Source organism: Pelobates fuscus, chromosome 8 (assembly GCF_036172605.1).
Source record: "Pelobates fuscus isolate aPelFus1 chromosome 8, aPelFus1.pri, whole genome shotgun sequence".
Lineage (NCBI taxonomy): Eukaryota > Metazoa > Chordata > Amphibia > Anura > Pelobatidae > Pelobates > Pelobates fuscus.
Genome location: NC_086324.1, coordinates 166184864 through 166201580, shown reverse-complemented (window position 1 = coordinate 166201580; position 16717 = coordinate 166184864). Strand labels below are relative to the sequence as shown.

Genomic DNA, 16717 nt, shown 5'->3' with positions numbered 1-16717 from the left:
TATTTTGGGGGGGGGGGGGGGCGGAAAAATACATCTTCGCCTATGTACCCAAAAATCCTTGCACCGGTCCTGGATAGGCATAAGGTTATCCTAGATATAAGATTAGGCCAGGGACTAATGAAAGTATTTAGAACATTGGGCAGACTAGATGGGCCGAATGGTTCTTATCTGCCGTCACATTCTATGTTTCCCAGCGCAGTGTAGTGGAAATGGGTGATTTTTTTAAAAAAAAAATTTAAAGGAAAAAACTACATTCCCAGCAAACAGACTGATTGAGATATATCTCTGTCCGTGGCATGCATATACCATCACGTTATAAATTGTAAAAATAACCTTAAAATAAGGCTATAATAAACCATCCTATTAACTGAAATGTGTTCTTTATTAGAAATCAAATGCAGATTTTCTTAACAAAACAGATAATATAGTCACTAAACAGTGGGGATAGTCACTATAGTAAGAATAGTTGCCAATTCAAAGTGAATTTCTGATTTCAGACCAAAAAAAATGTCCAGTTCTGCTACATGTGCCTTAAATTTCCATTCCCAGTAACTCTCCCATTAGTAAATAACTCTGATTGACTTCACATTAAATCTATTGTAATTTTATGGATCAGATCCCCCAGTAAATTATAGATGAGTTGATGCTGAATGATTTGTGGGATTCTGATAATAAACTGCGGTGATTTTCTGTATATAGATACAAAGGCCTGATTCTAATCCAGCCTTTATCATTAACCACAAACCCAGCATGTAGAGGCTCAGTGAAGGCGGCAGTGAAGGTGTATAAATGTCTGACTGGGTCACACAGCTCATAGAATGAGAGCCGGCCAGCTTCATAGTCCAGATATATCCCGAATCTATGGCAGGAGGGAGCAGGGAGTAACGGATATGGCTTTGAGTCATGTAACACAGCATAGCCTGTATCAGACATGTACAAACACCAGGATTTATTATTATTCCCTATGAGGGAATTACGGCCTTCCTTCTCTGTGCTGGGATAAGATACTCCTATCGCAATAAGTGCTGTATCGCTGGTCTCCAATTCCCAGTAATGTCGCCCCGACAAAAATGTTCTTTTACTAAAAGCCTGATAATTAAGAAATCTCTCAGATCTTTGCGGTCGGTTCAGCTTTACATCAGATCTGGATATCGTTTTTAAATCTTCTGACACAGATACATCATTAGCAGCCGTGTTTACATCTAATAAAAGGTCTGAAAACTCCGGCACATGGAGTCCATTCTTTATCATTGCATCATCGATGACATCATTTAATTCACGCTGTAGGTTCAATGAGACCAGAACCTCATCCAGATCCCCTACAGCAGAAGATGTGTCATTATCTCCGTCTGTCTCCCCATCATCTTCATCCTCCGTATTATTAAAGTCAGCGCTGTCTGTTTGTTTGTCATTATCTCCGTATGTCTCCCCATCATCTTCATCCTCCGTATTATTAAAGTCAGCGCTGTCTGTTTGTTTGTCATTATCTCCGTCTGTCTCCCCATCATCTTCATCCTCCGTATTATTAAAGTCAGCGCTGTCTGTTTGTTTGTCATTATCTCCGTCTGTCTCCCCATCATCTTCATCCTCCGTATTATTAAAGTCAGCGCTGTCTGTTTGTTTGTCATTATCTCCGTATGTCTCCCCATCATCTTCATCCTCCGTATTATTAAAGTCAGCGCTGTCTGTTTGTTTGTCATTATCTCCGTCTGTCTCCCCATCATCTTCATCCTCCGTATTATTAAAGTCAGCGCTGTCTGTTTGTTTGTCATTATCTCCGTATGTCTCCCCATCATCTTCATCCTCCGTATTATTAAAGTCAGCGCTGTCTGTTTGTTTGTCATTATCTCCGTCTGTCTCCCCATCATCTTCATCCTCCGTATTATTAAAGTCAGCGCTGTCTGTTTGTTTGTCATTATCTCCGTATGTCTCCCCATCATCTTCATCCTCCGTATTATTAAAGTCAGCGCTGTCTGTTTGTTTGTCATTATCTCCGTCTGTCTCCCCATCATCTTCATCCTCCGTATTATTAAAGTCAGCGCTGTCTGTTTGTTTGTCATTATCTCCGTATGTCTCCCCATCATCTTCATCCTCCGTATTATTAAAGTCAGCGCTGTCTGCTTGTTTGTCATTATCTCCGTCTGTCTCCCCATCATCTTCATCCTCCGTATTATTAAAGTCAGCGCTGTCTGCTTGTGTGTCATTATCTCCGTCTGTCTCCCCATCATCTTCATCCTCCGTATTATTAAAGTCAGCGCTGTCTGTTTGTGTGTCATCATCTTCATCTTCAGGATCATTAAAGTCAGCGCTGTCTGCTTGCCATCCTTGTAAGACAGTTAGTGGGTCCGTCATGTCACACAGCTCCTCAATGTGACCCACCTTCCTGGTAAGATCCTCCTTCTTTATTTCCAGCCGCTGTATTACATCCGAGACTCGGAGTGAGATCTGCTCTTCCTGCTGGGAGATCTCACTCTGGATTCGCTTCTCTATGGATTTCAGCTGTTTCCTGATATCACGAAAAAAAGCAGAGACTCTCTCAGTTACCCCGGCAGCTTTATCTTGTACTTCGCTCTTGCGCTCCTGCAGGTTCTGAAGTTTTATCTTAGTTTCCTCCAACTTTAGGTTCAGTTTCTCCAAAACATTTCTCATTTTCTCCTTCTCCTTCCCAGATGCCTCATTCAATGTACAAACTTGATGTCCCCTGTGATCCCCCAAAATCATACATGTCACACAGACACAGGTTGCGTCCTGAGAGCAGTAATATTTCAGGGGCTCCTTGTGGACGGAGCATTTTCTGTTCTCCAGGGATGAAATGGGGTCAGTTAAGACATGTGTGGCAGACTTGCTATGTACACTCAGGTGGACGTCACACAGGGAAGCCTCACAGTGCAGACATGTCTTAGCTGCAGGTACAGGAGTGTGAACGCAGTAAGTACAGAATATCCCAGAATCCTCTTTTTCTGGCTGTTTAGAAACAAAATTATCTGCAATGTTACGCAGCTTCAGGTTGCTTTGCAGAACAGGACGTTCCTGAAACTCTGCTCTGCAGTCAGGACAGGTATAAACTCCAGCTCCCTCCTGTGAATCCAGCACATTCCCGATACAGGCTCTGCAGAAGTTATGTCCGCAGCTCAGCATTACCGGATCCATGTAAATATTCAGACAGACGGAGCAGTTTAACTCTTCTCTCAGATCAGCGGACGCCATCCTGGAAAACAGAAAAGAGAAACGAAACTGGAACTGGTTTCTTCTTCCAGTCCCTGGGTGTGGGGAATTAGTCATTGTGAATTTTACCATGCTGATAGTTAACCCTTTGAGGTCTTAACTGTAACATCTACTCATTAGGGAAATCATAGAGATATAGAGAAAGTATATTTAAGAAAAAATGTTTACAAGATTATTTACTAAAGTGAGACTTTAAAGTGAATTTAGATTGAATTTCACATTTTAGACCAAACTGGAGGCATAGCTATTTTACCTTTAAATTTGGAGAAAAAAGACCTTAACGGACATCTAATCTCCCTCACCATCCCAGCACATCTTTATATCAGTGGGTGGCGCGGCCGTTGTCAGGATTACAGAATGATCCAGCACGTAGAACTGTGTAACACAGAGGACTGATAGGTAACGTATACCGGACCTTAGAATGGGCGGACTAACGTACCAAAAAATAGTCAGGAATAGCCGAGGTCAGTGGCGTACACATGACCCATGGGGCCCGGTGCGAAAATTGATCCGTGGGCCCCCCCCTCCCTCGCGCTTACTCTGCGCGGGCCAGGGCCGCAACACATGGCGGCGGGCACCTGGTCGCAGGGATTGCAGGGATGAGACCCCTGCGACCGTGGTATGTACGCCAGTGCATGCAGATGCACACACACTTAAAGGACTACTACAGACACCAAGATCACATCAGCTCAATGAAGTGGTCTGGGTGTCAGGTCCCTCTAGTTTTAACCCTGCAGCTGAAAGCATAGCAGTTTCACTGAGGGTTAATCCAGACTCTAGTGGCTGTCTCTCTGACAGCCGCTAGAGGAGCTTCCATGATTCTAAGACACTGAACGTCCATAGGAAAGCATTGAGCAATGCTTTCCTATGGGCGGTTTGAATGCGTGCACGGCTCTTGCCGGGCATGCGCATTCGGAGCTGAGAGGCGGAGGGATCCCCAGCCCCAAGGGAGTCCGGCACTGGAGAAAGGTAAGTGCTGAAGACACACACACACTCTCACGAACAGACGCATACACACTTGCTAACAGACACACACATTTACTGACAGAGACACACTCAGTGACAGACAAATACACACTCACTTACAAAACATACACTCTCACTGACAAACACACACTCACTAACAGACATCAAACAGACTCACTAACACACACAAACACACTGAGTAACAGACACACACTGTAACACTCACTGACACTCACTAGCAGACACACACTCAACAGACACACTCACTGACAAACACTAACACACACACTAACACACACACTCACACTAACATTCACACTAACACTCACACTAGCAGACACACACTAACACACACATTAACACACACACACTAACAATCACACTAACACCAACACACACACTAACACTCACACACACACTAACACACACTCACACTAACACACACTAACACTCACAGTAACACTAACACACACACTAACACTCACACGTGTTTTTTTTTTAAATTTAATCCCCCCAGCCTCCTTACCTTTTGGAGTGCTGAGGGGATTCCCTGGGGTCCAATGGTACTGCTGGGCTCCTGGGCGGCCGGTCACTGGGCGGGCATGCAGGCTGGCGGGCGCGCGAGGGAGCACTCTCCCCTGAGTGTTTCCTCTTCAGCTCCCTCGCGCGCTGCGTAGGGATGCTGGCGCCAGAAGATGACGTCATCTTCCGGCTCTGGTTTCAGTGCGGTGCGCGAGGGAGCTGAAGAGGAAGCACTCAGGGGAGAGTGCTCCCTCGTGCGCCCGCAGGACCGGCCGTGGGGTGACAGCAGGGCAAGCCTCAGGGGGCCTGGAGGTGGCCGGCACCTGGGCCCCCCAGGAGAAGAGGCTGGCCACAGTGAAAACATACCGGGTCGCAGGGGCGGCCAGGCCCCCTGGTGCGCCGGGCCCGGTCGCAGCCGCGACCCCTGTGACTCAGGTATGTACGCCACTGGCCGAGGTCAAGGGATACAGAAAGAGACACAACGATACGGAAAAAACAGGGAAGTCAAAAACAATTCCAAAGTCAAATAACCAGAATTATCAGAATCAATAACACGCTCTCAGACAACCACAAGGGAAACCAAGACAGGGCACTGAGCAAGATGAGAACTGGGCCTAAATACCCCCAAAGGCAGTTACCAGGTTTCTATTTGCATAATTGCTGCTCAGCACAAACCCTTTGATTGCTGCTTGGCACAACTTTTCCTGTCAGGACAGTAATGTTGTTTGGCACAACTTTTCCTGTCTGAACAGTAAATTCCATTAATCACATTTTATAAGCGGATGAATACGTGACAGTCGTAAGGCTGGGGGAGCCTGGACAGAAGTCAATCTGTGTTACCTCCATCCAGGTGCCACTCATGAAAGCCGTTGGAAGAGGAGGAAGAGTGACTGGGAGAATCCTACTGTTTTCACCCTGCAGTACCTACAAACGTGCTGAAAGGAGCATGCTGAGTCTTCAACATTCCCAGAAAATTCCAACGCTCCCGACCCTCATCTAAAGATCAAAAAAGCAGCAAGGGTGTTCAGTGGCTGATGAAACTAAAGGATAGAGCCTTTCAGGACCCAGGTTTGGCCAAAGCTACATATCCTAAATCCCAAAAGAGAACAAAGGATTGAAGGCCATATGGTGCCTAAAGTCAGAGTCATACTCTTACCAGGACCCTAAAACAGCGCTGCTGCTTGTCAAAGGTCTCAAGTCATTTAAGCCTATTGTAGCCCGTACCATCCTCAGCTTTCTCCTGAAGACAATAAGCCTCAGCACCGAGCTCAAAGACGTTTACATATTCAAACTCCCAAATCTTGCCTTGAGATTCAAGTGTGCATGCACAGAATAGATGGAAATTCTTTCGCAAAGCATCATAAATCTTAACCTCTGCCCCTTACCTGTGAGACCCAAAGATGTGTCATCCTCCAACCCACAGTCGTTGGACAAAATAGAAGAAAGAGTGTGAAAGGAGGTGTCTTGCTAGGACTCACCAACCATCGATTTATGCAGAGTACATTGCAGCTCGCTTTGTCCTGACACAACTGGAATGAAGGATGAACCAGGAGAAGGGTCAACGACAGGTTGGTGACATCATGCATGTGCATATCAGTATAATTAAACACTGCCTGAAAAATAAAAGAACGTTTGGAAGCACCAAGGGCATCAACAAATTGGAAGATGAATGGAGAGTGAACTGTAAAATAATATTTACCGGGAAGGCAGAGGCCGGTGATGTACAGGAAAGTAGGAATGAGTGGAGTGTCGCCATGCCCTACTACCTGAATGAATAAATCCACACTTCAGGGAAGAATGGACTGGCCGTAATAGATGCTATGAAGCATGTGGTACATTTACCACTGGCACAGGTGAAGTCAAGGAGGGGTTTAAAGAGCTTGCAACCTCCAGAACAGATGCCCAGGGTTAACTTTAGAGCTGTTAGGAATTGTCATTCCCTCAAGCCTTCTTCCTGAAATGTTGTCATGCATGCATGACAGCCACCTAGACATTGAAAAATGCAAAGAAAGGGCCTGTGATATTTTGTTTTGGCCTGGAATGGGAAAGAAAATTGAAGAAATCATCAGTAAGTGCCCGATATGCCACACATACTGTACTTCCTTCCAACTCTAGCCAATGAACAGTCACAGAGTTCCAGACAGACTGTGGTAACTAGTGGCCAATGACTTATTCACCTGGCACAATATGGATTATTTCATAATTGTTGACTACTATAGCAGATACTTCAAGCTGGACAGACTTCACAGCACATCGTCACAGCACATCATCCGCTGCCCTAATGCACAAGTTAAAGGCTGCCTTCGCAAGACATCCCAGTGTGTATCCAGCACATTTATAGCATTCTCCAACGCATGGGGTTTTTTCTCACATAACTTCAAGTCCTTACTATCCGCAAAGCAATGGAATAGCTGAGAAAACTATACAGACAGCAAAATCACTAAAGGAAAAGGCCAGAGCGGACAAGAAAGATCCATACCTCAGTAACCTGGAATCTCGCAATATCCTTATTGATTTCAAGTCACCATCACAGTTGCTTATGAGTCGCCGCCTAAGATCCATGCTTCCAACTACCAACCTACAACTGCTACCCAAAATTGTTTATCACAAGGAAGTCAAAACTAGAAGGATATACAGTCAGCATCTTCAGAGGAGCTACTACAACAGGTCAGAGGTAGTCAGGGGGGGAGGGAGGGGGAACTAGAATTAAAAATAGGAAAAAAAATAATTCTCACCTTTCACACTACATGCACTACACACACACTACATGCATTACATGCCATTTATGCATTACACATACACTACATGCATTAAAACAATGTCTTACCGCTCACACTACATGCACTACATACATGTTATGGGCATGTGTAAATATTACAAGTTGTTACAACGAAAAGTATTTCTTAAACTGTGTATTTTGTCTGTAAGAGATTTTGCAAACTGACAAGTTGTTGTAAATGGAACATATTGTTTTTCATACAATGTTTCTTTAATAAATTACCTCTTACCCATATTCAGTGAATATGCTATTCAGACTTTAGGACACCATGTTGTCCTAGGTAAGTGAAATTCCTCAAGTCAGGGAATTTCCCATGTCATGTCCAACCTTTAGTTTTACTCCAACCATGCACCCTGTTTCAAATTATTATTCAAATTCTATTTGTGTCACAAAGATTAAATATTTTGTTTTTCAGTTTAACTCATGGATGGCATTGTGTCTCAGGGCTCTTTTGATCACTGAAAGCAATTTAGGACACCTGTGATAATTAGATTGACAGGTGAGCCCAATTTAAGGAAAAACTACTAAAGGAGGGTGTTCCACATTATTAAGCAGAGCACCATTTTCATGCAATATGGGGAAGAAAAAGGATCTCTCTGCTGCCGACAAGAATGAAATAGTTCAATGCCTTGGACGAGGTATGAAAACATTAGATATTTCACGAAAACTTAAGCGTGATCATCACACTATTAAGAGATTTGTGGCAGATTCAGAGGACAGACAGGTTTGTGCAGATAAAGGCATATTGAGGAAGATTTCTGCCAGATCCATGCATCGGATCAAGAGAGCAGCTGCTAAAATACATAGCAGCAAACAGATATTTGAAGCTGCTGGTGCCTCTGGAGTCCCACGGACATCAAGGTGTAGAGTCCTCCAGAGTCTTGCAACTGTGCATAAACCTTCTATTCGGCCACCACTAACCAATGTTCACAAGAGAAACGGCTGCATTGGGCATAAAAATACATGAAAATTAATTTTCAAACAGTCCTGTTCACTGATGAGTGCTGTGCAACCCTGATTGGTCCCGATGGATGGAGTAGTGGATGGTTGGTGGACGGCCACCCTGTTCCAACAAGGCTGCGACGTCAGCAAGGCGGTTGTGGAGTCATGTTTTGGTCCGGAATCATGGGAATAGAGCTGGTCGGCCCCTTTAGGGTCCCCGAATGTGTAAAGATGACCTCTGCAAAGTATGTGTAGTTTCTGACTAAACACTTTCTTCCCTGGTACAGAAGGAAGAACTATGCTTTCCGTAATAAAATCATCTTCATGCATGACAATGCACCATCTCATGCTGCAAAGAATACCTCTGCATGAATGGCTGCTATGGGGATAAAAGGAGAGAAAGTCATGGTGTGGCCTCCATCCTCCCCTGACCTCAATCCTATTGAGAACCATTGGAGCATCCTCAAGCAAAAGATCTATGAGGGTGGGAGGCAGTTTACATCCAAACAGCAGCTCTGGGAGGCTATTCTGACATCTTGCAAACAAATTCAAGCAGAAACTGTCCAAAAACTCACAAGTTCAATGGATGCAAGACTTGTGAAGCTGCTATCAAATAAGGGGTCCTATGTTAAAATGTAACGTGACCTGTTAAAATGTTTAAAAAGTTAAAATGTTGTTATAAGTTTGATTGAAATAGCGTTTAACTTCAGTAAATATGCTGCAAACACAGCAAATTAAAATTTTCAGTTCTTTACAACCTATAAAGTGTTTTGAAACGTACTGTGCGTAATAATTTGAAACAGTGCATTGTAAGTTTTTTATGTTTAAAAACAATACTGTTATCATTAGGAGGTTTGTTCAATAGAATTTGAATTGTACTCTTAGTAGTTGATAACATGAGAATTATGCTGACTGTTATTTACATCAATTATTTAGGTAAATGAGAAAAATATAATTTGCATAATAATTTGGAACAGGGTGTAGATAAGATTATTTATTTAGATATATTCTCATATATATCACTGTTTAGTATATCGATAAGATGTTCCCATGTGAAATGACCAACTCATGGTCTCGTATTCTTGCCAATGTAGGTCCTAATATGACCTAATTGAAAATCTAAGTTATTAATATGTTATTATTATTATTATTGTCCTTTATATAGCACCAACAGATTCCGTAGCACTTTACAATATTATGAGAGGGGGGATTTAACTATAAATAGGACAATTACAAGAAAACTTACAGGAACGATAAGTTGAAGAGGATCCTGCTCAAAGAAGCTTACAATCTATACTTGTTAATATTAGAGACACAGAGGAGAGAATTTTGGATGCAGAGATGCATGCGTGAGAGGTTGACTTGTTCAAGAGGGTATGTTATTCTATTTTATTGATATTGAAAACATAAACTTTAATCTTATAAACTCTGATATACATTATTGTAATGGATTATTCAGTCTTTATATGTCTATATTTCAATACAAAAATGTATTTCAGGGAGGTGGTTCACCGGCTACTGCGCCGAGCACATCCCTTCCCTCCCCCCCCCCCACCTGCCACACACACAGATACACTTACTGACACATTCACACAGAGAGTACACACACTGACACACAGATACACGCACTGACAGATACACACATTGAAGCACAGATACACACATTAAAAACACTAAAGGATACACATACACTCAGATACACACTGACACATTCACACAGAGAGTGCACACACTGGCACAGATACACACACTGACACATACACTCAGATACACACGCTGAAACACAGATGCACACATTAAAAACACACAGCTTGTGTGTGTGATTTCCGGGATATTGTGTTTGATTTGAAGTTATCAGGGACCTGCATCCAAAATGCGGGAGTCTTCCGGAACTACTGGGAGACTTGGGATTTCTGATATGTTTTATTTTTATTTAATAAAATATTTTTAAAAGACAAAACGTTATTGCTTCCTATTTTATATTTTATATTGTATTCTCAATTATTTATATATTTTTTATAGAGAGACTCTTACTAACCATAATATATTATAACGAAGATATCTGTACGGTTAGCCCTGCTAAATTCTATGCTTTAAGATGTTATAGTGGTAAATAGGCGAACCAGCAGCGGTTACCCACACATTACATGCACTACACACACTATTTGCAATACACACATTACATGCACTAAACACATATTAAATGCACTATACATACATATCATGCTGTAGCAGACTCATTCCCTCTCCGTACCCCCCCTTGTTTGTTTCCCGAATGGGTGATGTGTGATCCCCCTTTTATAACTCCCAGAACACTGACCACCCCTTGTTAACATCAAAGGAGTAATTAGCTCAAGTGCTTTCCCTGGGTTGCCACCATTCGTATAACCAAACACACGTGCTCCAGTGAATGGCGGCCACCTTGTCTCCCGAACGCAGGCAGCGGTACATGGTCGTCGAATGCATGGAACTCTCTTCGGCTGAATGATCCTGCGAACCACAGGGAAAACTGTACTGCTGCCCTTCAGCTCCCAGACAAGTTAGAAAAACGCCATTCGGGGGAAAGGAACTACCGACGGGGAGCATTTGTCGGTGTTCGCACAGGAACTCCTGGAAGTGGACCGGCTGTTTCCTCTGGAACTATTTTGGGCCTCTTGACTACAATATAACTATATAGCACAGTTCTCTCCAGGGAAACAACCCCTTAAAACGTTACATGATCACTAGGGGGGCCTTCACTCCCATAAGACCCAGTGTGTATTTCATACCTTAAACCAGGTGGTGTATGGATATCAATATATTGCTTAACATGGATTATCTTCACATCACTTCCAACCAGAAAGGTTTGCCTTGACGTGGCAGCTGAGCTTACACTTTAATAGCCATTGGAGTGATACGAATAAACCTCCAGTTATTTAAATGTACATAGGGATTTGGGATAGTGCGCAGGTAACTTTATTATATATTTTTTCTGTTTTCAGTCCCACATAGAGTTGCCAAATTCACTCTGTTTCCATGTTTTCTCAGACTTTAATCTTTTTCATACTGATGGGTGATGCATGAAAAGTGCTGCCCTTTAGTATGTAGTATTCAATGCTGCATTAGGAATTTTAGTTAATCAACGAAAGTAGCTCCTATAAGATTATTATTATTTTTTTACTAATTAATTGATGGTGCAGATAATTGATTTCTCTGCTTAATATACATACTATATACCGCAGGGCAACACTTGTCACGTGTCGTCCTACCGCACGTTGCATCGACATCCGGAGATTCATAGTGAATCCCCCCACCTCCCCTTCCTCCCCTCGTCTTGTCTCACACAGCACAGACTGTTTGCAGTGGGGTAAACAACACGCGCAAACTTTGTTATTTTCTCAAAATCTATCCATTAATAATAATTAATAATAATATTAGACAGACACACCCAGTAAAGTGTGGAATAATGTGCTTTATTTCTCCAGAAACAGCGATGGTTTACCAGTTTCAGAAATGCTGCAAGATGCGCAGAACACAAACTTGCAATATAAAAAAATTAAAACAAAATCAGGATACATGTCTGTCTAAACTATTAACAAGCAATTCAGGCCACTATCATTCCAATATAGGGCAGGTGTGAAGCCCCTGCATATCCGAACACGAGGAAACCATCAATAATTCATACGTGCTTTAATATCTGGGAGCTGGTAAAAGTCTTAAAAGTCTATGCTCTGCTAGCCCATATATAAATAAATATAGCTACATATCTAACAAAATTGGAGTTAAAAATAAATAGGGAGCAGCCATTTTGTTTATTCAGCAGACCTGGTTTTCAGTCACTGGAGTAGCGGACTATAACGGGTAAATAATGTCTATTGAAATGTGGTAGGTAGGAGATGCTTCAAACAGACTTTCGATCATTTGGGGGTAAAAAAAAATATTTCAAATTAAATATTAATAATTCTTCAAGAGAGAAGTTGAGTAGCCAAGACCGAATGTTATTATGGGATAACACTGTTGTTTTATTGAAACTATTTATTATTATTTTATTCGTGTTATTTTGCATGAAAATACGAAAAAAAATGAGGTAAAAACTTTGGAACGTGAAACATTGTAAGCTGTTATATAAACAAGAATGAGTGAGAAACCAGTCCAAGGGGGCCACTACAGGGCCATAAATTAGTTATGACCTTATTCAAACACAGTCAGGTGGGCCTGATGTAAATCCTGGTCAGTTTAAGTATCTGAGCTTTCGGACCCCCTGATGTAATCCGTAACCCTCTTTGCCAAATTCATATACATTGGTATACATATAGCTGATGTAGGCACGCAAAGCATCATGGGAGATAAAATACTAGCATACTGAGCTGATAGGATTTCAGCTTTTTTGGAATGCCATCGCCAATGAATGCTTCCATAGACTTGCAAAGCATTGTGGAAGTGCCACCTAGTGGTCACACCATGTACAGGCAGAGGGATCAATTTTATTGATTTTTATTTTATATAACACGCTTAGTTTTCTAACATCACAATGTGACCTCGCTCGGCCAGATATTTTTTTCTCTCTTGTCACTTAAACTCATACTTATCTAATTTATTTAAATTTAAACTATTGTTATTATTAATAATAATTTAATATAATATAATTATTAATCAAACAGTACTGCCTCTTCAATAAAGCGTGCCTACAGATTATTGAAACTGGGGGATTAATAACACATTATATAATAAAGCATATATTATTCTATGACTTTCCCAAGAATAAAAACTGAGAATGAGAATCATCATCAATAAAACTAGGGTGATCCCATTTCTTATTCATTCAGTGTCAATTTAAGGAAGAGGATGGCAGCGACCACGAGGGACAGCTTCAGGTAAGTAAAGCTACCTTCTACAGCACTCCATAGCAACCATATCCCAACTGGATATATCATCTCCGAGGGTTTTTGCTAAATATGCAAAGAACCACAAAAGAGACAGACCCTTTTATTTAATTAGAATTACATTTAGAATTTAAAAAAAAACTACAACAAAGCAAGCACTTTTGTTAAACTTAAATAGCTACTAACTTTAGATCAATGCTGCCAACAACACCTAAACATTCTGCTTGTTTCCTCTGGTCAATAATGTTCTATTTATTATCTTATAATTTCTAGATTATTCCAGACATTTCCCACCCCCCCCCCCCCCCAATGCAATTGATACAAATCAACGTCTGTCGTGATGTTGTTTAAAAATTCCCTGCGCGATTTGATTGACCTCTAAATCCACGTGATTTGGCCTTTAATTTGTTTGTGTGTTCGTGTTGCATCTGTCGCACGGTGCCTAGAATCCCAGCTTAATTCCTGATTCGCAACCATCCATCCATGTAAACTCTGAATACTAAATGAAGAGGCTCGGTGAAGGTGGCAGTGAAGGTGTACAAGTGTTTGATTGAATCGCACAGCTGGTAAAAGGAGATCCGTCCAGCCTCGTAATCCAGATATATCCCTAACCTATCTGGGTGGGAATCAAGTTGTAGTGACTTTTCTTTAGCGTTGTGTATCACTGAGTAATCCTTATCAAACATATATAAACACCAGGACTTGTTATCGTCTCCAATTCTGTATTGGTCGCCTTCCTTATTTAGACTAGGATAAGCCACCCCAATTCTCCAGATGCCAGTATCACTGATCTCCAATTCCCAGTAGTGTTGTCCCGATGAAACACTCAAGTTACTCAAAACCTGGCAAGACTCAAACCTCTCACGTTTCTGCAAACTACTGCGGTTTACTCTTGACCGAGAGGCACTTTTACGATCACTTGAAACAGCTATGTCTTCAACTGATGTATTTACATCGATTAGTAAGTCCGACTTTGCAACATAACCTTTTCTCTTCACCCTGGTGATAAAGTCATCTAAGGCTGTGTGTATAGTAACAGAGAGATGACCTTCATCGAGCTCGTCTGCTACACTGATATTTCCACAATCTATCTCTTGGTCTTCATTATTACCTTCTATATCACAATAATCAGAGATGTAAGATTTCCATCCTTGCAAGACTGTCAATGGGTCATCCATGTTGCATAGCTCGTCAATGTGCGAGATCTTTCTGGCCAGTTCTTCCGATTCTATTTCAAGCTGCTGAATGAGCTCGGAGATTTGTAGCGAACACTGTTTTTCCTGGATGGAAATCTGACTAAGAATTTGCTTCTCTAGGTTTTTAATTTGTTTCTTCATGTCCTTAAACATGGCTGCGACTTTCTCGGTTAAACCAGCTGATTTTTCTTGCAGTTTATTCTTGCGTACTTGCAGGTGTCCGGTTTGTCTCTCAGCCACCTTTCTCTTGGAGGTGAGTTTCTCCAGAACATTCCTTAGTTTTGCCTTCTTCTTGGTAGATGTTTCATTGAGAGGTTCCACCTCGTGGCCTTTGTGCTCTTTGGCCAAGTAACAGGACGTACATATAGCGACAGCATCATCACAGCAATAATACTTTAGCACCTCGTTGTGAATGGGACATTTCCTGTCTTTTAAGGAAGCTGTCGGCTCAATTAAGACATGATCCACCGTCTTGTTGTGTATCTTCAGATGATTATCACACAGGGAGGTTTCACACTGCAGACATGTTTTAAGGGCAGGTACAGAAGCTTGAACACAGTAGGTACAGAAGACTGTGGCCTCTTCTTTTTTTGGCTGTGTAGACACAAAACGTTCTGCTATATTGTTCAGTGTTCTGTTCCTCTGCAGAGCAGGACGCTCCTGAAACTCTGCTCTACACTCAGGACAGGTATAAACTCCTGCTCCCTCCTGTTTATCCAGAACTTTCCCAATACAGACCCGGCAGAAGTTATGTCCGCAGCTCAGCATTACGGGATCCGTGTAAATATTCAGGCAGACAGAGCAATTTAGCTCTTCTCTCAGATCAGAGGACTCCATTCTGGAACGCAGTAACCAGCTATGAAACTGAAAGTGTCTAATCTAATTCTAAAAGCTCCCGGAAGAGGAATGCAGAGAAGGAGGGGTTGTTACTCGGTTAACCCTATAATCCATAAGTAACAGTATCCAGTATAAGCTGACAGTTAGTTATTCTCACATGCTTATCACCTTGCATATCCCACTGCATCAAGGATTCTCAATACAAATTAAAGCCTACAGGTCATACAGGTCAAATCTACATGTGAAATAAGAGAAATTCTCAATAAATTCTAAGTGATTAAGTGCCACGACTAATTTAAAAGGTTGTTGTCTATTCACACAGATACAGTTGTCTGCCACAGTAGGGAATTTAATTTATTAAAATTAATGTAGAGTGTTAAAAAAATAAATAAAATATGAAATAAACGTATTAATAAACAGGTAGAAAAGTGGATAGTGGATAACAAACTCTTCCTAAACACTGAAAAAAACTGTTACAATGATCTTTGGAACTGGACCTAAATTACATAAACTACAAAATCAACAATTGTGTATCAGAACAAAGTCAAATGGCACACTGACAGCAGTCTGCTCTTTCACGTATCTAGGTATGTTGCTAGACCCCAATGTATCTTTTGGCCTTCATATTGAAAAAATCTCTTCAAAACTTTGCCCAAAACTAGGTGCCCTGCACAGAAACAAATCCTGCCTAAGTCTTACAGTAAGGAAACAGATGCTAACGCTGGTCATTGGTTAAGGGGATGTAGAGTATGCACCCGCACCGCAAACCCACCTTAACAAACACAATACGTTATATAATTTGTTCTGACGCTTTGTACTAGAATGTAATTAATTTACGCACCACTGTGACATGTTAAAAGCGCTAAACTGGCTGTCGCTGGAATCCCGACACATTCTTCATCTTTCCAGCCTTGTACATAAGAGCATTTCTGGGAAGCTCCCCACTCTACCTGAGTAGAATGCTCCCCCCAGCTATTCCCACCTCCGATAACCTCCGATCCAGTACTAGCACGATATTTAGCGTACCGCAATACAAAAATAAAGTGTCTCGATCCTCATTTTCCTACAGAGCACCGCAATTATGGAATAACCTCAAGGACACAGTCAAATCTTCACTCAATCTTAAATCTCTTAAGAGATTTATGGCAATATACCTCAGCACAGAATGCACCTGTCATGGTTGAATATATTTGTTACCTGTCATATGTTACATTTATATATGTGTGTATATCTATATATATATATATATATATATATATATATTTTTTATTATTTATTTATATATATATATATTATTGTAACAATGCAATGTTTTGTGGACCCAACTAGAGAAATCTCAATGTATCCATGCTGGAAAAATATTTTATAAATAAATATTGGGGAAGAGG

At 41.5% G+C, this 16717-nt stretch overlaps 2 protein-coding genes across 2 annotated transcripts; both read right to left on the bottom strand.

Annotated features, from left to right (window-relative positions):
- Window positions 1-612: 612 nt before the first annotated feature.
- LOC134571341 (E3 ubiquitin/ISG15 ligase TRIM25-like) lies at window positions 613-3218 on the bottom strand. Its single transcript, XM_063429544.1, has 2 exons — window positions 2292-3218; window positions 613-1370 (listed from the first exon to the last, which is right to left on the bottom strand). Exons 1-2 carry the CDS (start codon window positions 3205-3207, stop codon window positions 613-615), a joined length of 1674 nt encoding a protein of 557 aa, XP_063285614.1. The 5' UTR covers window positions 3208-3218.
- Window positions 3219-13605: 10387 nt separating this feature from the next.
- LOC134570979 (E3 ubiquitin/ISG15 ligase TRIM25-like) lies at window positions 13606-15355 on the bottom strand. Its single transcript, XM_063429009.1, has one exon. The coding sequence runs from the start codon at window positions 15327-15329 to the stop codon at window positions 13752-13754; it is 1578 nt and encodes a 525-aa protein (XP_063285079.1). The 5' UTR covers window positions 15330-15355; the 3' UTR covers window positions 13606-13751.
- Window positions 15356-16717: the final 1362 nt, after the last annotated feature.

Excerpts from the sequence above, each read along its gene's own strand:
- LOC134570979 (XM_063429009.1), bottom strand. The coding sequence starts at position 15,329 with ATGGAGTCCTCTGATCTGAGAGAAGAGCTAAATTGCTCTGTCTGCCTG.
- LOC134571341 (XM_063429544.1), bottom strand. The coding sequence starts at position 3,207 with ATGGCGTCCGCTGATCTGAGAGAAGAGTTAAACTGCTCCGTCTGTCTG. Across the intron at positions 1,371-2,291 it reads CAGCGCTGACTTTAATGATC|ATGAAGATGATGGGGAGACA; the intron begins CTGAAGATGAAG and ends ATAATACGGAGG.